The sequence below is a fragment of the Columba livia genome, chromosome 1, assembly GCF_036013475.1.
Source record: "Columba livia isolate bColLiv1 breed racing homer chromosome 1, bColLiv1.pat.W.v2, whole genome shotgun sequence".
In the NCBI taxonomy this organism is placed as follows: domain Eukaryota; kingdom Metazoa; phylum Chordata; class Aves; order Columbiformes; family Columbidae; genus Columba; species Columba livia.
In genome coordinates this window covers 1,433,710-1,459,105 of record NC_088602.1, presented here as the reverse complement: position 1 = coordinate 1,459,105, position 25,396 = coordinate 1,433,710, and the positions used below count along the sequence as shown (strand labels likewise).

The 25,396-nt window shown below is 55.0% G+C and overlaps 1 protein-coding gene across 1 annotated transcript in view; it reads left to right on the top strand.

The window, feature by feature from the left end:
* CLPB (ClpB family mitochondrial disaggregase) overlaps positions 1 to 17,551 on the top strand; it is an 89,074-nt gene extending 71,523 nt beyond the window's left edge. Inside the window, exons 9-16 of the mRNA XM_005510998.3 lie at positions 1,068 to 1,123; positions 4,010 to 4,054; positions 7,687 to 7,848; positions 10,614 to 10,770; positions 14,314 to 14,387; positions 15,062 to 15,181; positions 15,580 to 15,684; positions 16,847 to 17,551. Of these exons, the coding sequence (XP_005511055.2) occupies positions 1,068 to 1,123; positions 4,010 to 4,054; positions 7,687 to 7,848; positions 10,614 to 10,770; positions 14,314 to 14,387; positions 15,062 to 15,181; positions 15,580 to 15,684; positions 16,847 to 17,098 (971 nt within the window). The 3' untranslated portion in view covers positions 17,099 to 17,551. The remainder of the gene's footprint in view (positions 1 to 1,067; positions 1,124 to 4,009; positions 4,055 to 7,686; positions 7,849 to 10,613; positions 10,771 to 14,313; positions 14,388 to 15,061; positions 15,182 to 15,579; positions 15,685 to 16,846) is intronic.
* The last annotated feature ends 7,845 nt before the right edge of the window (positions 17,552 to 25,396 follow it).

Here is a 25,396-nt window from a genome sequence, read left to right as displayed (position 1 = left end):
TTCCCATCTATTTCCCTGGGTTGTTATTTATTATTATTATTATTATTATTATTATTATTATTATTATTATTATTCTTTTACAGCAGTAAAAATGAATATTAAAAAAAAAAAGAAAAGAAGAAAACAAAGCATCAGAGAGTTTTATATTATCAAATGAATGTTTTATACAGGTCTTGATATCACGGCAATCCGAAAGCTCAAATATGTGCAAATAAAATATCTGATGTGCCTTCACATTTCAGCAGATTCTCACCGCAGTGAAGCATTTAAAGATCCATTCGCAGAGATATATGCACACAATATGTAAATACACATATATAAATATACACCTACACATTAGGACCTACGATACAGCAACGGCCAAAGTTGACAAAGCTGGAACTGCACTGAAATGCTGCATTTTGGCAGAGATTTCAGCTGCTGGAGCAGGCGAATTCCCATTTTCCAGCCCTTTCTGTGATGATCAAATTAAACCATCCTGCGGATGCGAGCGATCCATCGTCAGCAAAATACAGCTGTGGCGGGGGGGCTGCGCCAGATGTGTATTTGTGTTAGCTAGTTTGGGTTTTAAGGCACATTTTTTTAAATGTTGAATATTTGTTTGGATATCTACGTACAGAGGGAAACGGGTTTGCTGGGGATGTTGCCAACACAGGGTGGATCTTGCTGGTTTAATGAATTTCTCCCTAAACGGGTGTGTTTGGAGAACAGGATCTGACCTTCTGTGAGCTGGTGTGGGTGCTCTTCCCTATCCATGTGCATTTTCTCCTTTACTTATTGTTCCTAACCCTACAATTTTATGCCAATCACCTTATATAACTCAAAGAAAGGAAGATTATCTAATTTCTGTGATGTTCGTTATCGAGAGACTAAAAGACATCGCACGCAACGCTGAGAATATTGATGGTAAACATGGCAAAAATCTGACCTAACCACACCTTATTGCGGAAAAAAGATAAAGATGTCTCTGCCCATCGTGTAAGAATCGACTGTTAAAAATGAAGCAGCTGACGGACAGACAGACGGGGATAAACCTGGTTTAACATGTCTCTTCTTATTTGGCGCAGGTAAAACGGAGCTGGCCAAGCAGACAGCCAAGTACATCCATAAGGATGTCAAGAAGGTAACGCCGCGTCCCTTCGCTTCTCGCCGTCCGGGTGGGTTTTGGTAAGGGGGTGGGTTTGGTTGCTTGGTGAGGTTTGTTGTCTGGCTTTGCTAGGCTGGGAGTCCAGCTTAGCAGTCAGCCCGGCTACTCAGCAGCGCCGTGGAAGAGAAACAGGAGGTAAAATGAAGCCATACATTATCCCTATATTTAAATTGTAAAAATCTAAGTGTGTTTGACAATCTCCTGTGTCCCCCATTTGAGTTTGCTGCCATTTTGACGTCCTGTGTTGTGAACATATATTTTTTGCCTCTGTTGCTAATAAATAACGCTATAAATTATTAGAAGGATCAAATACTGCAAATCCCCTTTAGGTGTCCCTGGCTGCACCACTTGTCGCGTTGTACCGGTGCAGACGATGGAGCATTGATTTTGTCCTCCAGCTCTTAGCGCTGAAATATTTGGCATCCAAACAGCAGCAGCTTTTTGTGCCGCTGAAGTTTGTTTTCCACTTCACAATTTGTAGCGGTGCTGGGTTGGAGTTATTTCCAGGCCCTGGTGGCTTAGCAGGGGGATAGTTCAGTCTGAGGTTTTAAACCAGCGAATATTTAAGCCAGGCTCACCGATTCACACAAGGCTAGAGCTGGGGAATAGGAAGAAACGCAAGATTAATTCCTCTCCCCAACATCCTCCAGCAGAGAATGGCCATGAGGTAAAATGACACATTTAGGAAGAAGATCAAAAGCCAATGACACTATAAAAACGGCTCTTCTGGTTTCTTTTCCTCATCCTTCAATAATTGCCTTCCCCAAGCAATAAATCCCGACTCCCCATCCAAGCACCTTCATCCCCGACTCCCGCAGCTGGAACTGCTCAACGCCCGGCCAAGCATCAAACAGAAATAACACTTAAACACCAAATGTTGCGTTAATTCGGTAGCGAGCGCAAATCAGAGTTTTATTGGTAATGAATTGGCTCAGCCGGCGGTGCCGTAACGAGCAGCGTGACGGAGTCACCAACCAGCCGGCGGTTTTGGGGCTGCAGAAGTTCATAAGAACTAATGCATTAAGAATAGAGAACCCCGTATATTCTCATGTTTGTGCTGCTAGAGAGGTTGGAAGGTGCTGATGTCCTTACCCAGCCCGTGGTGTGGACAGAGCAGGGAGGTTGGGAGCAGGATCGGACCGAAGCTGAGCAGGTCCTGCAGATGACGTTCCTTGGTGTGCACCTCGCCAGGATTGGGCCGCGCTTTTGTAGAGCTTGCTCTGCTTTGGGCAGTTTGTTCGTATTTTAATATTTTGCGAGATAATATCACAAAATCATAGAAACATTTTGGTTGGAAAAGCCCCTCAAGATCATCGAGTCCAACCGTTCCCTAGTCCTGTCCCTGCCCCATGTCCTGAGAACCTCATGTCCGTCTGTCCAGCCCTCCAGGGCTGGTGACTCCAGCACTGCCCTGGGCAGCCTGTTCCAATGCCCCACAGCCCTTTGGGGAAGAAATTGTTCCCACATCCAACCTCAACCTCCCCTGGCGCAACTTGAGGCCGTTTCCTCTGCTCCTGGCGCTTGTTCCTGGGGAGCAGAGCCCGACCCCCCTGGCTCCAAGCTCCTTTCAGGCAGTTCAGAGATCAGAAGGTCTCCCCTCAGCTCCTGTTCTCCAGCTGAACCCCCCAGGTCCCTCATGTTTCCTCAATGTATCTGTTTTGAATCAAAATCTGGACTGAGCTCTTACCACCACCCTCAAATACCAGCATTTCAGGGGAGAGCGGCAAACCCAGCAGATCCTCCTGCTTTCCTCCGTCCCTTGGGTGTTCATGGCAACACCATCTGGGTTTGGTGCCGCGAGGAATCACCTGCGACCTGGACAGCTCCAAGCTCCATGTGCGCTGCCAAACGTCCCATCCATTAGCTCTGAAGCTGAATATTACAGGTCAGGCTGGACGGAGCTCTGAGCAACCTGATCTGGGTGAAGGAGATCGTGGCATGGAGGGTGCTGATCTCTTCTCCTCAGGAACAAGTGCCAGGAGCAGAGGAAACGGCCTCAAGTTGCGCCAGGAGAGGTTGAGGTTGGATGTGGGAACAATTTCTTCCCCAAAGGGCTGTGGGGCATTGGAACAGGCTGCCCAGGGCAGTGCTGGAGTCACCACCCCTGGAGGGTTGGACAGACGGACATGAGGTTCTCAGGACATGGGGCAGTGCCAGGGCTGGGTTATGGTTGGACTTAATGATCTTGACGGGCTTTTCCAACCAAAATGATCCTTCTCCTCTTCCTCTTCCTCTTCCTCTTCCTCTTCCTCTTCCTCTTCCTCTTCCTCTTCCTCTTCCTCTTCCTCTTCCTCTTCCTCTTCCTCTTCCTCTTCCTCTTCCTCTTCCTCTTCCTCTTCCTCTTCTCTTTCTCCCCTCCTCAAACCTCTAGGAACTGAACTAGAGCTGCAAGCCCAGGAATTTCATTGTCTACAGTGATTCATCAGCTCTTCAAATTCAAATCAGGGAGCTGGGGCAGTAACTGTAAATTCTCTGACAATATTATCTATTTAAGTTGATCACCCATTAACCCATTTACTTCAGCTTTATAATTTTGATTTTATTTTTACAGACAGGCATTGTGTTCTTCCTGTGATTTATTTCTGAAAAGCTGAGCCACAATAATATCCATTTTATTTAGCAAATGGCGAGCTGCTGTTTCAGTCCCACCTGTGTCGCTCCGGCTCTAGCGACGAGCAGAACATCTGGAGCAAATCTCAGCCGTGGGCTCTGAGCCAGCTGCGGGAAATGGTCCTGTCCCCCTTTGAGAAACCACCATCGTCTTCCTCAGAATAACCCTCAGCATTTTGTGCTGGATCTTCTAAACGTGATGAATTTTGGAGCACATTCATCAAAATACCATGTTTTGTCTTTCTCTTGCAGGGCTTCATCAGATTGGACATGTCGGAGTTCCAGGAGAGGCACGAGGTTGGTAAATGGGCCATCTCTGCATCCAGTGGGTGTAGAGTCAAGTTTAATTGTTAATTTAAACAAATCCTGTCAATGCCCTCGTTCCCCTGTGTTCAGTCCCTGTCCTGGTGGTGCTGAGCATCTCCCCATTGCCACCAAGTGTGACAAACTTCGGTCTCACCCTGGCAGGAGCATCCAGGACCTTCCCAAATTCCTTCCACATCCTCCAGAAACGGTTTGGAAAGTCGAAGGGGATGCACGGCAGAGCAGCAGCAGTTGCTGTGGGTTGTACATTGAATTGCAATGTGGGAAATACCAGCCAAAAAGCAACTTTAACTCAGGGAAATCAGGAGCAGAGACCAAGGAGCAAGAAAATGTTTAATGATTTGTGTCTGATGCTGTAGCTTCTGCACGTGGTGTCAACCCTTGGGGGAAGAGCAGCTGAGAAGAGATGATATTGTCCATGAAATCTGCAGCCTGGGCAGAGCCACGTGCTGTAGATCACCCACGGGTTCTGGGGCTGTCTGTAGACCCGGGCCTAGGCAGGCTGAGCTCAGCCCAAAGCCCCATTCCCCTCCTTACCCTTACACATTGCCGACTCCAGTGTGGGACACCGTCCCCGCATGTCTCCCATGGGGAAAAAAGGGGAGAATCCAGCCGAAAACAGGACCATGGTGCAGAGTCCACCCATCCCATCACACCTCCTGCCTAATTCTGGTGGGACACGTCACCCCCAGAGCTGGGGGGGCCCTAAATCCCTTTGAAGATCCTTTTTCTCCCCAAAAAGCAACAAGATCCTGGCTGAAACAGGAGAGATCTGTTCATAACATTTTTCTTTTGATGGCTGTGTAGAGGCCGTGTGTTTTTTATCGATACTGTTGGTGAGGTGCACCCAAGTCCCGAAAACACGGGGTGAGGAGCATCTCATGAGGAATCTGAGGATCATCCCCATAAACATCAGAGCTGCTGCGTTGTGTTATGGAGACAGGAGGAAGACTTGGGACGGGACCGTCGTGCTCGGTGTGCTGGGCTGTGACAGGGGCTGATCTGAGTTTCAACCTGGGACCCTCAGCACCATCATCAGGAACCGCAGGACCCTCAAACGGCCAGAAAAGGTCCAGAAAATGTGTTATTTTATCCAGATGTGGATGTGGGAAGAGAAAATAAAGGCGCACTCACAGCTGGCCTGATAAATGGGTTACGATGGGGTCCTATACTGTAGAACCAAAAAACAGACAAAAATAAAGCTGTATTGATGATTCAGTACAAAGGAAGAGGAGTCAGGAGTAGCAGCGTGAGATATAAAATAGCAGTAGCGCTGAGATATAAAATACTGCGCCCTGACGAAGACAAGAGGCAGAGCAACGGGAAGGAATAAAGCAGAGAATTGCAGCCAGAGCGATATAAATTTTTCAAGCAAACAAGGATCAGGTCAGCCCAGGAGACAGCGGTCTTGGAAGGAGCCTCACGTAGCCCTGGGCATTGCGAAACAAATGTAAGGAATTAGCTAATTAGCAGCTGTTGGCTAATTGAAGCAGTGGGACCCCCCTTGCCGTGGGAGCTGGAGATGAGGGGATCGCAGCTCTACCTGGGCAGATGCCTCGTATTGCTCAGCAAAAAGGAGCCACATGAGTGGGACAATCACAGGACATCAAACACCAGGTTGAAGGAACCACAAGGATCCTTAGTCCAACGTTTCTTGGCACAAGCCCGGTCTGGATGAGCTGGCCCAGCCCCTTGTCCACCTGAATCTTAAACATCTCCAGTGCTGGGGAACCCACCACTTCCCTGTGGAGATGGTTCCAATGGCTGATTGTTCTCATTGGGAAACGTTTCCCTCTTGTGTCAAATCAGAATCTCCCCAGGAGTAACTTGTACTCATTGCCCGTTGTCTTTTCCATGGGACTCCTTGTACAAAGGGAGTGTCCATTGCCTTTGTAGCCACCCTTGAAATAGTGATCATGGTGATGATGTCTCCCCTGAGCCTTCTCTTCTAAGGCTGAACAAGCCCAGTTCTCTCAGCCTTTCCTCAAATGGATCATAGAATATGATTCTGGTATGAATCACAGGATGGTTTGTGTTGAATGGACCTTCCCAGCACTCCCAGTGCCACCCCTGCCACGAGCAGGGACATCTTCACCAGCTCAGGGTGCTCAGAGCCCCGTCCAGCCTGGCCTGGGATGTCTCCAGGGATGGTTCATCCACCACCTCTCTGGCCAACCTGGGCCAGGCTCTCACCACCCTCAGGCCAACAATTCCTTCCTCATTTCCAGCCTGAATCTCTCTCCTTTAGTTTAAAACCACCACCCCTTGTCCTATCCCAACAGGCCCTGCTCAAAAGTCCATCCCCATTATTCTTGTTAGTCCCTTTTCAGTCCGGAAAGGCCGCACTAAGGTCTCCCTGGAGCTTCTGTTCTCCAGCTGAACACCCCAACTCTCTCAGCCTGTTCCCAGCAGAGCTGTTCCAGCCTCGCATCATTCCTGGGGCTCCTCTGGCCCCTCTCCAGCAGGTCCATGTGTGACCTGTACCAGTTTGGTACTGGGTGGCACTGGCCGTGGAGAAGCTCCTGTGGCTCCTATCCCCACAGAACCAGGCTCACCAAAAATGACTCACCAGCATAGACGTGCCACAGCACACGTGGCTTTTGCCATTCAGCAGCACCGAGACCACGACAGGCTCACCCTTCAGCTGTGCTGCTTCCTCCTCTGGGATTTAGGAGATGAAATGTCTTTGTTTTCTGAGGATTTGGGATTTTGCTCCACAAACTCCTTCTGCTTCCCGTACAACCTCTGCATGTCCAGCATCCTGGAGAACCACGCCGGATTAACAAACTTTTATCCTTTTCAACTTTCCACACCTAAAGATGCACCCACAGACCCCAATTGCTTGAGGAGACGCGGAGATGAGATTCTTAGGGACATAGTTTAGTGACAGCATTGGGTTAGAGGTTGAACTCGATGATCTTGAGGGTCTTTTCCAACTGAAATGATTCTCTGATTCTATGAAAATGCTCCGAGCTGTACGTCAAAAATTATTTGGCGTTTTTACCAAAATATTTCAGTTGTCAAAAATATTCTTCTAAATAACTTACAAATTTTGAAACCTCATTTAAAAAATCTTGATGTCAAGTAGTGAAGCTGGTGATTAACACAGGAAGAGTATTTTCCTTGTGGCCTCTTTGATTCCCCACCAGAGCCACCTGCAACTCGAATTCTTGCTCTTAAAAAAGCTAAAGGAGATGAAAATGGGTCTTGGGCAGCTGGAATGGGTCACTGGGACACCAGTTAGACAAGCAGAGGTGGTGCCTGATGGGTCACTGGGACACCAGTTAGACAAGCAGAGGTGGTGCCTGATGGGTCACTGGGACACTGGTTAGACAAGCAGAGGTGGTGCCTGTTCTCCTGCCCGTGGCAGCTCCTGCAGATTCTGCTGCTTAAAGCTCCGGGCGAGATAATTGCTCAGCAACCACCGATCTGCATTTTGCCCAATGGTTGCAAATAAGCTGATTTTGGGATACCTGGAGTGCAACAGATATCACGAAAAACATCGAACTTGATTTGTTGGAGCAAAGAGTGGTGGCTGCCTGTTGAGCGACCCATTCCTGGCGTCTCCAGATCAACTTGTTGTGTGTCTTGTTACATCCTTCTAGGTCGCCAAGTTCATCGGCTCCCCGCCGGGCTACGTGGGCCACGAGGAGGGCGGGCAGCTCACCACCAAGCTGCGGCAGTGCCCCAACGCCGTGGTGCTCTTCGACGAGGTTGACAAAGCCCACCCCGACGTCCTCACCATCATGCTGCAGCTCTTCGATGAGGTAAATCCGTGTTTTCGGGGTCAGGGTTTGCACAGGAGCCATTCGGGAGGCGACAGTGAACGGTGTGAGGGACCACGGCTGCGGGAGATGTGCTGGAGTGGAGCTGGAATGCTCCAGATCAACAGTCCTTTCCAACCAAAGGACATCTTCTCATTAATTACTAGTTTTTCAGTTCAGCTTCGTTAATTTTTCATTCTTCAGGTGTCGCATGATTTGTCTCACACCTTTCCTCCCACGAAAATAGCATCGTAGAATCACAGAATCATGGAATTGTAAAATCATGGAATTGTGGAATCATGGGATTGTAGAATCCTGAAATCATAGAATAATAGAATCATGGTATCGTAGAATCATAGAATCGTGGAATCATAGAATCATGGAACTATGGAATCATAAAATCATGAATCATACAATCTTGAAATCACAGAATTGTAGGATGGTTTGGGTTGGAAGGGAACTTAAATATCCCTTTTGTCCCCGCCGAGGACAAAACTCTTCAGGTAACTCCCTAAGAAGAGTCTGGGGCTGCTTCCCAGGAATAAATTGTTCCCCAGATCCAACCTCAACCTCCCCTGGCGCAACTTGAGGCCGTTTCCTCTGCTCCTGGCGCTTGTTCCTGGGGAGCAGAGCCCGACCCCCCTGGCTCCAAGCTCCTTTCAGGCAGTTCAGAGATCAGAAGGTCTCCCCTCAGCTCCTGTTCTCCAGCTGAACCCCCCAGGTCCCTCAGCCGCTCCATCACACTTGTGCTCCAGCCCCTCACCAGCTCCGTTCCCTTCTCCATGCCCTGTAGGTGTCTGGGAAAACTCCCAAACATCTCCAGGAGTGTGTTGGCCTCCTCTGCAGTCCCAAATAGCAGCTCCAGACTCCTCCAAGATACCTACCCAAGGAGTTTTGCCAATGCTGAAGGCAGAATTGTGCCCGATACTCCTCCCAGGCATCTTCACACCCGACACCACCCGATCCTGCTGGCAGTGGGAAGGAGGTCTGATACTGGTGGATGAAAGATTGGCCATGAGCCGGCAACGTGCGCTTGTAGCCCAGAAACCACCCGTGTCCTGGGCTGCATCCCCAGCAGCGTGAGCAGCAGGTGCAGGGAGGGGATTCTGCCCCTCTGCTCCGCTCTGGTGAGACCCCCCTGCAGTGCTGGTCCAGCTCTGGGTCCTCAGCACAGGACACACATGGACCTGCTGAGAGGGGCCAGAGGAGCCCCAGGAATGACCCGAGGCTGGAACAGCTCTGCTGGGAACAGGTGAGAGAGTTGGGGTGTTCACTGGAGAACAGAAGCTCCAGGGAGACCTCAGTGCGGCCTTTACGGACTTAAAAGGGGCCCATAAGAAAGATGGGGACAGACTTTTGAGCAGGGCCTGTTGTGACAGGACAAGGGGTGATGGTTTGAAACTAAAGGAGAGGAGGTTGAGGCTGGATATAAGGAATTGTTGTCCCTGAGGGTGGTGAGAGCCTGGCCCAGGTTGGCCAGAGAGGTGGTGGATGAACCATCCCTGGAGACATCCCAGGCCAGGCTGGACGGGGCTCTGAGCAACCTGAGCTGCTGAAGGTGTCCCTGCTCATGGCAGGGGGGGCACTGGAGAGCTGGGAAGGTCCCTTCAACCCAAACCATCTGTGATTCTATGATTCTATACTCACTGTCTGAGGGAAGCAGCACAAAGTTCTCGATTTTGTAGCCCTTAGCTCTCCCATGGTCTCTGGGGACACTGGGCACATGACCTGTCCTGTGCAGCTGCCACTCTTGCTCAATCTGGTGGGACCCAGGGATGACCTTGTGTCTCCAGGCTCTGCATCTCCTCACCCCCTCACATGGGAGCTCATCCGTTTATTTTTACAGTCCTGCTCTGGCCTCAGAGGCAACCAAAGTCCAGAGCAACATGCTGCGAGGTTTTGTTTCTTTGCTTTTTATTTTAAGGATTAATAACACCATTTTTTCTTGCATAGATCATGGCAGCAGCAGCTAAATGTGAAATCAATTCCTGTACCACGCACTTGACAGGGCAATAACCCAAATGTTAATCTCAAGCACCCAACAAGGATTTGTCTCATTGTGCTGGATATCTGCTGCTGGAGACATATCGAGGAAAGAAACGGCCTGGGGAGCTGCTTGTTTTTTGCCTTATTTTTCTCTATTTATTTTATTAATCAAGAGAACAGGTACTTTTGCAGGGTTCCTGCTCTGGTTTGGCAGGAGGAGGGCTGCAGAAGCTGCAGCAACCAGGTTTATCAGGCCATCCTATGGACAGGAAGGATGTTCTCTGTTGCCTTTTGCTGTCACTGCTGCTCTGCTGCTTGATCCCGCTCCCTTAGAGCCTGGCTTTGAGCATCCTCAAATCCTGGAGGCAGTTTTGGGCCCCTCACGCCAAGAAAGGCCTTGAGGTGCTGGAGTGAGTGGAGAGAAGGGAACGGAGCTGGTGAGGGGCTGGAGCACAAGTGTGATGGAGCAGCTGAGGGACCTGGGGGGTTCAGCTGGAGAACAGGAGCTGAGGGGAGACCTTCTGATCTCTGAACTGCCTGAAAGGAGCTTGGAGCCAGGGGGGGTCGGGCTCTGCTCCCCAGGAACAAGCGCCAGAAGCAGAGGAAACGGCCTCAAGTTGCGCCAGGGGAGGTTGAGGTTGGATGTGGGGAACAATTTCTTCCCCAAAGGGCTGTGGGGCATTGCAACAAGCTGCCCAGGGGCCCATCTCCTTTTTGCCTCGTGTTTTGGCGACGTCCCTGCCGCCTGCTCACGCCTCTGGTGTCGCTGGGTGTTGTTGCAGGGCAGACTGACGGACGGCAAGGGGAAAACCATCGACTGCAAGGATGCCATCTTCATCATGACCTCCAACGTGGCGAGCGATGAGATCGCCCAGCATGCGCTGCAGCTGCGGCAGGAGGCCATGCAGATCAGCAAGAAAAGGATCGCAGAGAACTTAGGTACCGGTCTTTCCACGTGCTGCCCCAAATCCCAAAAAAATCCGCCTCCTTCCTCACTTTCTTTAGACTCGTAGAATCACAGGATGGTTTGGGTTGAAGGGACCTTCCAAGCTTATCCAGTGCCCCCCCTGCCATGACAGGGACATCTTCAGCAGCTCAGGTTGCTCAGAGCCCCGTCCAGCCTGGCCTGGGATGTCTCCAGGGATGGTTCATCTACCACCTCTCTGGCCAGCCTGTGCCAGGCTCTCACCACTCCAGCTCATCCATCCCTCTGCCAGGAGGAGCTCCCAGACCCCTGGGCTGTATCCCTGCTCCTCGTCCCTGCAGCCAGTCTCCACCAACATGTCCTGCAGGCCCCACAGCCCTGGGACAAGCTTGAGAGATGCTCCTGTGCCAGAAGGGCGAGCACCTGCCTGATCTTTTATCCTCCCGCTCTGCTCTGTCCTGGTGAGGCCACATCTGCAGAACTGGGTCCAGTTCTGGGCTCCCCAGTTTAAGACAGACAAGGAATTGCTGGAGAGAGTCCAGGGAGGGACACGAAGATGCTGAGGGGTCTGGAGCATCTTTGTGATGAGGAGACACTGAGAGAGCTGGGGCTGTTGAGCTGGAGAAGAGAAGCTGAGAAGGATGTGATCAATGGATCAATATGTCAGGGTGGGTGTCAGAGGATGGACCAGACTCTGTTCAGTGGTGCCCAACGCCAGGGTGAGGGGCAACGGGCACAGACTGAAACACGGGAGGCTCCATCTGAACATGAGCAGCAACTTGTGTGCTGGGAGGTGCCAGAGCCTGGCCCAGGCTGCCCAGAGCGGGTGTGGAGTCTCCTGCTCTGAGACATTCAAACCCCCTGGGATCCTGTGTGATCTGCTCTGGTGACCCTGCGTTAGCAGGTGTGTTGGACTGGGTGATCTCCAGGGGTCCCTTCAACCCCAACCACTCTGTGATGCTGTGATTCTGTGATCTTCTCCGCCTGTCTCGGGAAGCCGAGCTGTTGCCTCCCAGGACGATCCATTGCTGAGAAGTCCCACACCCCCAATCTCCACCCGTCTCCCTCTGCTTTGGGCTTCCCCTGTTCTGAAATCCTCCTTATGGAAGTCGTGGAGTCACCATCCCTGGAGGGTTGGACAGACGGACATGAGGTTCTCAGGACATGGGGCAGTGCCAGGGGTGGGTTATGGTTGGACTCAATGATCTGGAGCAGCTTCTCCAACCAAAATGAATCTATGATTCGAGATCCCTTCAAAGGGAAATCACATCTTTGGCAAAGGGTTTATATCCCACCTCCCAGCCTTCCTGATCCTGCACTCTCTTCCCGTTGTGTCCTCACCCTTTTCATCCTCCCAGGACCCTTCCTAGAAAAGCCTGGGGCTGGTACGGGTGCTCACATTAAAGAGGAAGAGATTTGTTTCCTCACAGTCCTTCCAAAAATAGAATTGAGCTTAATCAGTTTTACTCCACCTCAGAATGGGGGCCCTGAACCCAAACACCCTGTAGAAAACTTTCCATGAAGTTGAATTAGGGTAATAAAAGCAAAATTGGGCAGCTGCTAAGATTTGACCTAAACAACTGCTGAAGGCAGCAGAGAATCCCAATTTACTTGTGACCCCCCCGACCACCTTCACTGGCCGGTTGGTGACAAATCCGGTGGCACCAGTGACTGGGCAATCTCTGCTTTGCCAAGGACAGACAGACATATGGACAGACTAAGACGGCTGTGCCCAGTAAACAGCCACAGCATCACCTCCATGGGAGCACGAGAAAACGCTGGATTTTGGCCTCCAATCTATTTCCCAGCTTCTTTTTCATGTCTCTTCTTTTTATTCGAAGACGCTGATGCCCAAAGTGACGTAATTCAGAATCTTTAGACTTCAATCACGCCAGGGAAAGGACAAAACACGCCCGCCGCTGAACTTTGGAGAATAACATTTTCAAATGCCAAACGCTTTTCTGCTAAATGAGGAAAGCATTGAATTTTAATTTCTCCGGCCGTACGGCAGACAGCTGCAGCGAGCCGGCGGAGCTGCAAAATGCATTTCGGCTCCGAAGCCTTGCCCTCAATTGAGTTTTGTGGAGCTCCTCGCCATTTCCACGAGCTCTTTGGCTCGGAAATCCTCCTGCAGCAGCGGCCGGTTCAGCGCCAGCGCCCGGCTGGGCAGATAAATGGGAAGATAAGAGCGAAGGAGCTGCTGCCGCAGCGTCTGTCCGTCTGTCCGCGGAAGCAGTGAACGCGAATTCTGGAGGCAGCTCCATCCCTTCTGTCTTTTCCAGCTCTGCTCCTCCCGAACGCCACAGCAAATTCCCGTTATGTACCCAAAAAACCCCCCTTTTAACAGAAAAGTGATGTTAACCCAAATCCTTATAACCAAAGATGCCCAGCTCCCTTCAGACCCACAGACTGCTCTGTGCATCTCCCCACCCAGCGACCACAAACGTGCTCGTCTTTGCTGTGGGGGGACAGAGAAAAGGCGATTCCAGAGGATTTTGTTGCGTATCTCGGTCCCATCCAAGATGTGAGGGATCTCCTTGTGAGCATCCTGCCGTTAAATAGCCCCTGGAGTTAAATGCCTGAAGATATAGGAAGAAATGAGGCGGTAAAGACAAAGGGGGTTTGGGCGGCAGAGGCGTAAATCCTGCGTTTTGAGCCGTTGTGGTTCAGAGCAGGGAGCTGGGAGCCGCCCAGAGCCTGGCTCCATCTGCAGTCAGCACGGGGAAGTAGATTCTGGATGGAGCTTTGCTGCAAACAGACTGAAATGGGGTTTGCTGCTTGCTGAAGGGACCAGCGGTCACGAATCGTAGAGCATTTGGGTTGGAAAAGCCCCTCAAAATCATCAAGTCCATTCCCCAACCCCTGTCCCTGCCCCATGTCCTGAGAACCTCCTATCCGTCTGTCCAACCCTCCAGAGATGGTGACTCCAGCACTGCCCTGGGCAGCCTGTTCCAATGCCCCACAGCCCTTTGGGGAAGAAATTGTTCCCAGATCCAACCTCAACCTCCCCTGGCGCAACTTGAGGCCGTTTCCTCTGCTCCTGGCGCTTGTTCCTGGGGAGCAGAGCCCGACCCCCCTGGCTCCAAGCTCCTTTCAGGCAGTTCAGAGATCAGAAGGTCTCCCCTCAGCTCCTGTTCTCCAGCTGAACCCCCCAGGTCCCTCAGCCGCTCCATCACACTTGTGCTCCAGCCCCTCACCAGCTCCTTCTTTCCACTTGCTCCAGCACCTCAAGCCCTTTCCTGGTGTGGGGGGCCCAAAACTGCCCCCAGGATGGTGGTTTGGCCTCCTCAGTGCAGGCGGTTCCTTGCTGGGCAGAGTGGTGAGACCCTCCACAGAGCAGCCCTGGGTGATGATGTTCGTCATGTAATTGGCACCAGCTCCCAGATCTGAGGTTTGCGGTAGCCAAGTGAGGGCTCCTCCTCTCCAAAATCCCCAGGAGCAGCTCTTGGGGTGCAGGACAGAGAGCGGAGACACATGTGAAGGTCGAAGGTGGCACCTGAGGTTCCCTCTGGACCATGTCCCCCTGTCCCCACCAACACCCCTCTCCTCTCTTTCAGAGGATGTCCAGGCGACCGAGAAGATCACCATCTCCAAGCAGTTCAAGGAGAAGGTCATCCGCCCCATCTTGAAGGTACAGATGATTTTTCACCATCTCAGGTGTCCTGAGCTTTGGCCACTTGGTCATTTGATGCAATATCCTCCCTGTTCCTCCCCCAGCTGTGAGATAAGGGACGTGACATCCATTTTTAATTGTCACCCTCTAAGAATCATAGGATGGGTTGGAAGGCACCTTTGCGTAAGGTCAGAGCGCAGCCAAAATAAATAAATCACAGTTTCTTCTTCACCCCTGTGCTCTTGTATTTAGAGCAACAATGCGAGACAAGGGGAATGTGGGGTGGGAAGTGTTGCTGTGGGTTTTGGGGGTTCTCTGCTCTCCTGGGGTCACCATGAGCTGCAGAGGGGCCGGAAAAGACGACGGTGACATCCTGGTGACGTGAAGTTTCTTTAAGACATTTCTGAATCCCCTCAGGGCTCTGCTCACCCTCCTGCACAGCCCAAGGATTTGAGCGGGTCATTTCTAGTTCCTCTTGTCACCTCCAGAAGAATTAATTACCCCTGCTGAGAGGGGGGCAATTAGTTAATTAATGATGAGAGGTGGTGACCTGAGATGTGGATTTTCAGCTCTGTGGGGTGCGATGGGCCGGTTCCTCGCTCTGTGGATGCTACAGGAGCTGGGGGTGACCCCTGGGGACCGTCACTGCTGTCCGCATGGGGTCACCAACCCCATCCCCTTTGTCCCCGCAGGCTCACTTCAGACGAGACGAGTTCCTGGGGCGGATCAACGAAATTGTCTATTTTCTCCCTTTTTGCCACTCGGAGCTCATTCAACTTGTCAACAAGGAGCTGAATTTTTGGGCCAAGAAGGTAAAAAACTACTCATGGGCTTTCGAGGTGACTTCACAAGTGATACATGAGCAGGAGGAGCCTTCATCCCGCTGCATCTTCACCATAGTCTTACCCACTCCTCAAAGTGAGGGGACCCTGTCTGAGGGGATAGGGGCTTCTTGGGACAGTTGTTGGGGCAGGGATGAGCTTCAGGCCATGTTCAGACACATTAATTAATTAATCTTTGCACATCCGAGCTCGTTGTGGGGGCTAAAGAGGAATTAGGGGACCACTCGCTTGATGGAACTCTTGGTGGCCTTTTGTCCTCATTCCAGGGACACCCACACCTAGTGGTGTCCCCACCACCGAAGAAATGGGCCACCAGGGCTGCCCAAAGGCACCGGTAACTCTTCCTCATCCTCTTCCTCACCCCTCAGGCCAAGGCGAGACACAACATCACCCTGCTCTGGGACAGGGAGGTCATGGACGTGCTGGCCGACGGCTACAACCTGCACTACGGTGCCCGCTCCATCAAACACGAGGTGAAGATGTTTGTTTGCAGATGACACCAAGTTGGGTGGAGTGTTGATCTGCTGGAGAGTGGGAATGATCTACAGAGGGGTCTGGACAAAGGGCCACCAGCATCCTGGCTGGTACCAGCACTGGTGTGGCCAGCGGGACCAGGGCAGTGACCGTCCCTGTGCTGGGACCTGGGGAGGCCAAACCGCCAATGCTGGGGGCAGGTTTGGGCCCCTCATGCCAGGAAAGGCCTTGAGGTGCTGGAGCGAGTGGAGAGAAGGGAACGGAGCTGGTGAGGGGCTGGAGCACAAGTGTGATGGAGCGGCTGAGGGACCTGGGGGGCTCAGCTGGAGAACAGGAGCTGAGGGGAGACCTTCTGATCTCTGAACTGCCTGAAAGGAGCTTGGAGCCAGGGGGGTCGGGCTCTGCTCCCCAGGAACAAGCGCCAGGAGCAGAGGAAACGGCCTCAAGTTGCGCCAGGGGAGGTTGAGGTTGGATGTGGGAACAATTTCTTGCCCAAAGGGCTGTGGGGCATTGGAACAGGCTGCCCAGGGCAGTGCTGGAGTCACCAGCCCTGGAGGGCTGGACAGACGGACATGAGGTTCTCAGGACATGGGGCAGTGTCAGGGGTGGGGAATGGTTGGACTCGGTGAGCTTGAGGTGCTTTTCCAACCAAACTGATTCTGTGGCTCTAAAGCCAAGGATGGAGCACGGGTGAAGCCCCTGGTATCTCCCCCAGCCCTGCTGCACATGGGGAGCACTGGGAGGGGGTTTATGTTTGGGTCTGTCCCCCAGACGAGGGTCCCCATGGCTCCAGAGGGAGATGTTCATGGTCTGTGGGAGGAAAGAAACAGAGAATAAATAGGATGAGCAGGATGTTCTGGGATCCTGCGCTGCCCGAGGGTGGGAAGGAGGCTGCTGGCAGAGATTTTCTGGTGGAAACTGTTGTTTTTCATCAGACCAGACATGAGGAAGAAGTTGTTGCCCTGAGGGTGGTGAGAGCCTGTCCCAGGTTGTCCAGAGAGGTGGTAGATGAACCATCCCTGGAGACATCCCAGGCCAGGCTGGACGGGGCTCTGAGCAACCTGAGCTGGTGACGATGTCCCTGCTCATGGCAGGGGGGGCACTGGGGAAGCTTTAAGGTCCCTTCACCCCAAACCATCCTGTGCTTCTCTGATTCTTCAGGTAGAGCGACGTGTCGTGAACCAGCTGGCAGCCGCCTACGAGCAGGACCTGCTGCCCAGGGGCTGCACCTTGAGGATCGCGGTGGAGGATTCGGACAAGCAGCTGCTGAAAACCAAAGACAGCTCTTCCCCCGGGGCGGAGAAGACCAAAATCCCGACCCTGCGGCTGGAAATCGTGGAAAAAGACAGCAAATCCCGAAAACTGGACATCCAGGCGCCTCTGAACCCGGAAAATATCGCTTATTTCTTATAGACAGCGACAAGCACGCTCTGCCCTGACAATAAAGACACCAAGACCTCGGTTTTGCAGTGTGGCCCCGTCAGAGAGGTAGTGGGACAGGGACAGGGACAGGGACAGGGACAGGGACACGGTCAGGCAGGGGCTGCCCCAGGTCCCCACGCTGCATTCGGAGCTGTGGGTCACAAGGTGCAGCGCTGGTGTTTGGGGACACGTTTGGTGGAGGTTCTGGGGTTTCACTCATCACAAGAAAAGGTGACGGAGCTTTCTTAACGCGGGGGAAAAGCAGATTTCAAACCGACCGGGGAGGATTTGTCATTCCCCAAAGAGGTGACCAGGGTTGCCAGGTGGGACTGTGACTGGAGGGGACAGGGACCGAGGGTGCGACAGCTTCATTCTAAAAGCCACCAGACACTCCGTGTTTTGCCCACTTCTTTTAATTTATTGCAATAAACGTGGTGCAGACAACCTTCTGTGTCTGGTGTGGGGAGTATGAGTGGACAGAACACATCTTGGGGGCTCCTGCTTGTCACCAGGAGCCGTGACCAGCACCGGAATGTCCCCCCATCCCAGCCGGGTGACATCCCTCTCTGGATCCTCCTCCTGCTGCTTTTCTTCTGTCCCATTCCCAGGAAATATGGAATTTTTGGGGTTTAACCCACCTGCCCAAGTTGTTCCCAGTGTCAGAGCTGGAGGAAAAGTCCCCGACCCAAAGAGATGGAACCTCTGGGGACCTGCGAGTGCTGGGACAGGGACGGGGGCACCCAGGGGTGAGGGTGTCCCCTCTGCAGGTTTTGGGGTGCGTCTTGAGGGCTCCCATGCTGAAGGGCAGATGAGGGGTTTTGGGGGAAAATCCTGTTTTCTCCCAACTTTCCCCAAACATCCAGCTCTGCCGGGGGCGTGGGGTCCTGGGCACGTGTGTCCCCTCCTGGCTGGTGACATTTCCCTGGGGACAGCGTGTCCCATGGTGTGTTCAGGGCGCTCGGTCTGCACACCAAGACGGCGACACTTTCCTGGCACAGCTCTGGCTCCTCCGGTCAGTGACGTGTCACGGGGGCGGATTGCGAAGAGCAGGAAATTAAATACAGGAGGAAATCAAACCAAATAACCCTCTCAAATTAATAAACTGTAAGTCACGGTCCCTCGAGGATGGGGACGGATCGGAGGTGCTTTCCCGTGTGACATGGCAAAGTCCCCGAGCATCCCCACAGGGGCTGAAACTCACGTTCCGTGGGACGCAAGAGTTAGGGGGGCCTGCCCTGAACCCCCTTTCTGTCCCTTTACCTGTTCTGGGGCTTTGTTAGGGATGGGGACATCGAGTGCCCCCAGAGCTGCGTTTGGCCAAGGATGTGAACATGATGGAGAAAAAGCTCGTGCAGGTGGTTTGGGGGTGTCCCCTGAACCCCTATTTTCGATGCTGGTGACAGAGCCGGAGGGGACGTGGGGAGCAGGGGGTCGCTGGATGGGGACAGGGGTGCCCGGCAGCAGATTTGGCCTTTCCGAGCCGCTTGCGGTGTGCGGTGACAGGACAGCAGGACACCCGGAGCGGGTTTGTGTCCCCAAAAAGGTTTTGGAGCATCGCTGGGTTTTCTGGGACCCTCCAAATTGGGGTTTGCTCCCCCGGGAGGACCAGGAGGAGGTTGAGTCGCCACCATGGCGATGGTGACTCCATCGGGAGGTCGGTGGCTCTGTGGCATCGCCAGCACCTCCGTGTCCTTGCCCAGGGGTGCGGGGGGAGCCAGGGTTTGGGGAGGGGCTCCCCAAAACCACTGGGGTGGCTCATAGGGTGGCAAGTGTTGTCCCCAAATCTGCTGTCACCTCCCACAGCTGTGAGATGCTGGAGAACGTGTGTTCTGCAGGGACACAGGGCTCAGGATGGGCAGCGCTGAGGTCCCCGGGGGTCCCAAAACCGGGGGGTTCGGGGAGAAACGGGGCTGGAAGTGGCGGGTGCTGCAGTTGGGGTGACGGGGGGACAGGGCTGAGTGTGTGGGGGTGTGCACAGGAGTGCACGAGTGTGTGCACAGGTGTGTATGAGGGTGCACAAGTGTGTGCACAGATGTGTATGGGGGTGTGCACAGGAGTGCACGAGTGTGTGCACAAGCATGTGTGGATGTGCATGAGAGTGTGTGTGCATGGGAGTGCACAAGTGTGTGCTTGGGTGTGTACATGGGTGTGCACAGAAGGCTGCATAGTTGTGCATTTGTGTGTGGGCGTGTGTGAGGGTGTACATGGGTGTGGATGAGAGTACGCGAGTGTGTACACAGGTGTGCATAAGTGTGTATGGCTGTGCATTGATGTGTGCACAGGTGTGTATGGGAGCACATGAGTGTGTATGGGCATGCACGAGTGTGTGCACAGGTGTGCATGGTTGTGCACTGGTGTGTGCGCAGGAGTGCATGAGTCTGTACACAAGTGTGCATGGTTGCGCACTGATATGTGCACGGGCTTCAATGAGAGTGCATGAGTGTGTGCACGAGTGTGTAAGAGCATGCACATGTGCGCACAAGTACACGCATGAGGCTGTTCATGTGTGTGTATGGCTGCGTGCATGGGAGTGCACGAGGGCGTGCACAGGTGTATATGGGTGTGCATGGTTGTGCATGGGGATGTGTGCATGGGTGTGCATGGTTGTGCATGGACGCGTACAGGCATGTGTGGCTGTGCACATCTGCACGGGTATGCGTGTGGCTCTGGACAGATGTGCAAGGGTGTGTGCACAGAGGTGCAGGGGTGTGTGCACAGCTGTGCACGTGTGTATACAGGAGCACGGGTGTGTGCACAGGTACGTACATGGGTGTGTGCACGGGTGTGCAGGGCAGTGCTGCAGGACGCTGAGGCTGCCCCGGGGGGCACCGCAACACCAGCCCCCCCAAACCAACACCGCTGGGCTCGGGGCTCCCGGAGCTGCTGGTGGGACACAGGGAGCCTGGGGACTTGTGGCCAGGGGTGACGTGACACGCTGTGCCCTGGTGTGACACCTTAGAGCGGCCTTTCCGTGCTTAAAGGGGCCGATGAGGAAGATGGGGACAGACTTTTGAGCAGGGCCTGTTGTGATAGGACAAGGGGTGACGGTTTAAACTAAAGGAGGGAGATTCAGGCCAAACAGGAGGAAGAAATTGTTGGCCCTGAGGGTGGTGAGAGCCTGGCCCAGGTTGGCCAGAGAGGTGGTAGATGAACCATCCCTGGAGACATCCCAGGCCAGGCTGGACGGGGCTCTGAGCAACCTGAGCTGGTGAAGATGTCCCTGCTCATGGCAGGGGGGGCACTGGGGGAGCTTTAAGGTCCCTTCACCCCAAACCATCTGTGATTCTCTGATTTGATGCCGTACCGTGCCGGCCCCCCAGGAACGCAGCCGCACGGGTCCCACCAGCCGGGGTGGCACACGGGTCCCTCCTCGATCATTTTATTTGTTTTTAATGGTGCTGGAGGCGCGGCGCCGCCGTCTCTGAGCAAACAGCAGCGGTGAAAGGGCTCCCTCTGACAGATCAAATAAATGTGCCACCGCGGCCAGGCCGGGAACAATAAACGGGAGGCAGGATCCGGAGGGGAGAAACATCAGGCTGTGACGGGGGAAATTCAATTACGGCCAGCCCTCAGCCCCGTGCCGGGCTCCTAATTCGATTAGGGGCAGGCGAGCTCCAGCGAGCGCAGGGGCCTCGGTGCAGCCCCGGCTCGGGGCTTTGTCACCGGGAACAAAGCGGCGGCAGCGGCTGGAGGCCTCTGGCACCGGTGGGTCGTGCTGGTGTGGGACCCAGCGCTGCAAAAACTGGGGGTCCCCATGGAGTGACACAGCCCGGACGCTGAGCGTGGTCAGCGACCCCGACAAGGCTGGGACTTGAGCTGTGTGGGGGACCCAGGTTGTGCACAAAGGGGGTCCCGTCAGAGCGGGGTCCTGCCAGCCCCTCTGGCGGCAGAGAGACCCCGACTCCCCCCGGGCACACGGATGTGGCCCTTGGGTCACTGGTGGCACCCAGAGCCCTGCAGGATGGAGGGATGGGGGTCCCTGTCCCCAGTTCTTTAAGGATGGAGGGACTGGGGTCCCTGTCCCCAGTTCTTTAAGGATGGAGGGATGGGGGTCCCTGTCCCCAGTTCTTTGAGGATGGAGGGATGGGGGTCCCTGTCCCCAGTTCTTTAAGGATGGAGGGATTGGGGTCCCTGTCATCAGTTCTTTAAGGATGGAGGGATGGGGGTCCCTGTCCCCAGTTCTTTAAGGATGGAGGGACAGGGGGGCCTTGTTTCCAGTTCTTTAAGGAGGGAGGGATGTGGCTCCTTGTCCCCAGTTCTTTAAGGATGGAGGGATTGGGGTCCCTGTCCCCAGTTCTTTAAGGATGAAGGGATGTGGCTCCTTGTCCCCAGTTCTTTAAGGATAGAGGGATTGGGGTCCCTGTCATCAGTTCTTTAAGGATGGAGGGATGGGGGTCCCTGTCCCCAGTTCTTTAAGGATGGAGGGATGTGGCTCCTTGTCCCCAGTTCTTTAAGGATGGAGGGATTGGGGTCCCTGTCCCCAGTTCTTTAAGGATGGAGGGATGTGGCTCCTTGTCCCCAGTTCTTTAAGGATGGAGGGATGGGGGTCCCTGTCCCCAGTTCTTTAAGGATGGAGGGAGGGGGTCCCTGTCCCCAGGTCTTTAAGGATGGAGGGATGTGGCTCCTTGTCCCCAGTTCTTTAAGGATGGAGGGATGGGGGTCCCTGTCATCATTTCTTTAAGGATGGAGAGATTGGGGTCCCTGTCCCCAGTTCTTTAAGGATGGAGGGACAGGGGGTCCTTGTTTCCAGTTCTTTAAGGAGGGAGGGACAGAAAGTCCCTGTCCCCAGTTCTCTGAGGATGGAGGGACAGAAGGTCCTTGTCCCCAGTTCTCTAAGGATGGAGGGACAGAAGGTCCTTGTCCCCGGTTCTTCGAGGATGGAGGGACATGGGTCCCTGTCCTCAGTTCCTCAAGGATGGGGGTCCCTGTCCCTGGCTCCTCAAGGATGAAGGGACAGGAGATCCCTGTCCCCAGTTCTTTGAGGATGAAGGGACATGGGTCCCTGTCCCCAGTTCCTCAAGGATGGAGGGATGGGGAATCCCTGTCCCCGGTTCCTCAGGGATGAAGGGACAGGAGATCCCTGTCCCCAGTTTCTTGAGTGTGGAGGGGTGGAGGGTCCCTGTCCCCAGTTCTTCGAGGATGGAGGGACACAGGTCCCTGTCCCCTGCTCTTTAAGAACAGAGGGGTGGGAGGTGCCTGTCCCCAGTTTCTTGAGGATGGAGGGATGGGGGGGTGTCCATGTCCTCAGCTCCTTGAGAATGGAGGGATGGGGGTCCCTGTCCCCAGTTCCTCAAGGATGGAGGGATGAGGGTCCCTGTCCCCGTCTCCTCAAGGTTGCAGGGAGGGGGTCCCTGTCCCCATCTCCTCCGCCATGCCCGGCCCTCCCCACTGCCACTGTCATCTGATTCATGGCTGGGGGGGTCAGCCCATGTCCCTGCCCCAGTGGGGACCACTGCATGCCACAGCTGCCAGCACCCACCTTCCTTCACCCCCCAAAATCACCCACAGCTGCACCCCAGCTCCCATGGGAGCTCCAGGGGCACCGGGGTCTCCCCCGCACCGCCCCCCATCCCCAACGGGACATCCCGGCTCAGCCCCAATCCCATCCCAGCCCCCTTGTCCCCCTCCTCTCCTCCCCCCCATCCTCCTCCCCCCCACCCCGTTCTGCCCCTGGCTCTGGGTAGCAATAGCAGCAGCTCCTTGCGTGGCAGATTGCTGCCTAATTAGTTTAGAGGGAAAACTTAATCGAATTAACTTTTTCACAACTCCAGCAGCCTGACAGTCGGGGCTCTCGCTCAGCCGCCAGCCTCCAGCCCCGTGATCTAATTAACTTGGTTAGCAACCTGCCCGCTCGGCCGGCGCAGCTGGGGTGGGGAGCACCCACCGGCCCCCGCGCCCACGGGTGTCCCAGGGGTCCCACGCCAGGGAGTGGACCCGGATTGGGCCCATTTGGGTGGCACCAGCTGGTGAGGGGACCCCAGCTGGGAGCAGGGACACTGAGTCTGTCCTGGGGGATGTGGGGCAAGAGTTGGGGCAGGACATGGGAGAGGACAGAGGGGAGGATGCAGGACAGGACATGGGGCAAGATGCGGGGCAGGGCATGGGGAAGGATAACGTGGGGCAGGAGATGATGGGGCAGAAGATGGGGCAGAAGATGGGGCAGGATGCAGGATAAGACATGGGGCAAGATGCAGGGCAGGGCATGGGGAAGGATAACATGGGGCAGGAGATGATGGGGCAGAAGATGGGGCAGAAGATGGGGCAGGATGCAGGATAAGACATGGGGCAGGATGCAGGACAGGGCATGGGGAAGGATAACATGGGGCAGGAGATGATGGGGCAGAAGATGGGGCAGGATGCAGGACAGGACATGGGGCAGAACGTGGAACAGGGCATGGGGAAGGATAATGTGGGGCAGGAGATGATGGGGCAGGATGCAGGACAAGACATGGGGCAAGATGCAGGGCAGGGCATGGGGAAGGATAACATGGGGCAGGAGATGATGGGGCAGAAGATGGGGCAGGATGCAGGACAGGACATGGGGCAGAACGTGGAACAGGGCACGGGGAAGGATAATGTGGGGCAGGAGATGATGGGGCAGGATGCAGGACAAGACATGGGGCAGATCGTGGAGCAAGATGCGGGGCGGGAGGTGGGATGGGGCGTTCAGCAGGAGATGGGGCGAGATGCGGAGCAGCATTTGGGGCAGGACATGGGGCAGGAGATGAGACAGGGAACAGGGCAAGACAAGGGGAAGGACATGGGGCAGGGCAAGGAGAAGGACAGAGGGCAGGACATGCGGTGGGACATGGGGAAGGACGTGGGGCAGGACATGGGCTGTGAGACCTGTGGGGCAGAACAGGTCCTGGACACCCCCGGGACAGCCCCCATCCCTGCGCCCCACGGGCAGAGCTGGTTCCACATGGCCTGGGCGAGGGTCCGGCCTCCCCCCCGTGGCTGGTGCCCACTGGGGGGGCAGCGAGCCCCCTCCTCCTGGGCCTGAGCCACAAAGCCCTTAGCCGGCCGTAATTAGACTTTTAAATCCTCTTTAGTGAAAGTGTTTGTCTTGAAAATGTCCCAAATCCCACCGCCCCCCTTACATCTGAAAAAAGGGGCAAAGCTTCTGCCTTGGCCTCAGCGGGGTGGGGGGGGTGAAGTGCTTTGAAATGCAGCCAGGCTGAAAACTGGGGGAATTGGGGGGAGGTGGGGGGGAGAGGAGAGGGGCTGAGCCCCCTGCACCCCCCATGCACCCATGGGTGGTTCCCCTGCTGCTCCCCTAATCCTGGGATGCTCATCCCCAGAGACCCCCCGGGTGAAGGGGACCCCAGTGTCCCCCCTACCCCAGACACTGGTCTCAGGGGACGTTTGGCCCGTCCCACAGCACGTGGAATTTTCCAGGGATGTCACCTGTGAGGGGGGCCTAGGGGACATGGGGGTGACCGCTGGGGTCAGGGTGGATGGATGGAGGAGCCAGCAGAGGGGTGACCGCTCAGGAACAGGGACAATCTGCTGCCCGTGTCCCCCACACATGATCCCCGGTGCTGGTGGAGCATCTCGTACCCTTGGGCGGCAAATCTGTTGCTGGACCCCCCAAGGAGGCGTCTCCCCCCGAGGCTGGGGGTCTCCTGGGTGCGAGATGGAGAGACCCTTGGGGATCTGCAGGGATTGGGGTGCCCAGGCTGTTCCCCCTCCCCCGGGATCATCCCATGACCCCCTGGGACAGCAGGGGCATTGTCAGAGCCATGGGGCACGATGGAGCCCCCAGCCCCACTCCCTGTCCCCATGGGACCCCCGCGCATGGTGAGGCGGGGTTCACCCCATGGGTGGGTGGCTGGAGGGGCCGGGCTGAGCGTGGGGTGCCCTGGGGTCCCCCCTTGTGCTGCTGTGGGGTGCAGGTGCCTAGGGGTCGGGTGGGGATGGGTCGGTGGGATGGGGATGGAGATGGGATGGGGCTGGAAGCAGGTAGAGGGATAGAGCTGGGGACAGGGACCCTGCGGAGGGACACGGAGACGGGAACGGGGCTGGGGACGGGACCGGTGCCGCTGGTGCCCGGGAAGGACCGGGACACCGCGGGGGAGAGCGGGACCGCCCGCCCCGACGTGCGCGGCTGCGGGGGCCGGAGCGGGGGAGGGACGCAGGGGGCGCGGAGCTCGACGGGCGCCCACGAAGGGTTAAGGGCGGGGGGCGGCGGGGGGTGTGGGGAGCGGGAGGGGGGGGCTGGCGGCTCCGCCCGCTCCTGCTGCGCCCGCCGTCCCCGGGAGATATTGTCATGCAAAAGCCCCCGGCGAG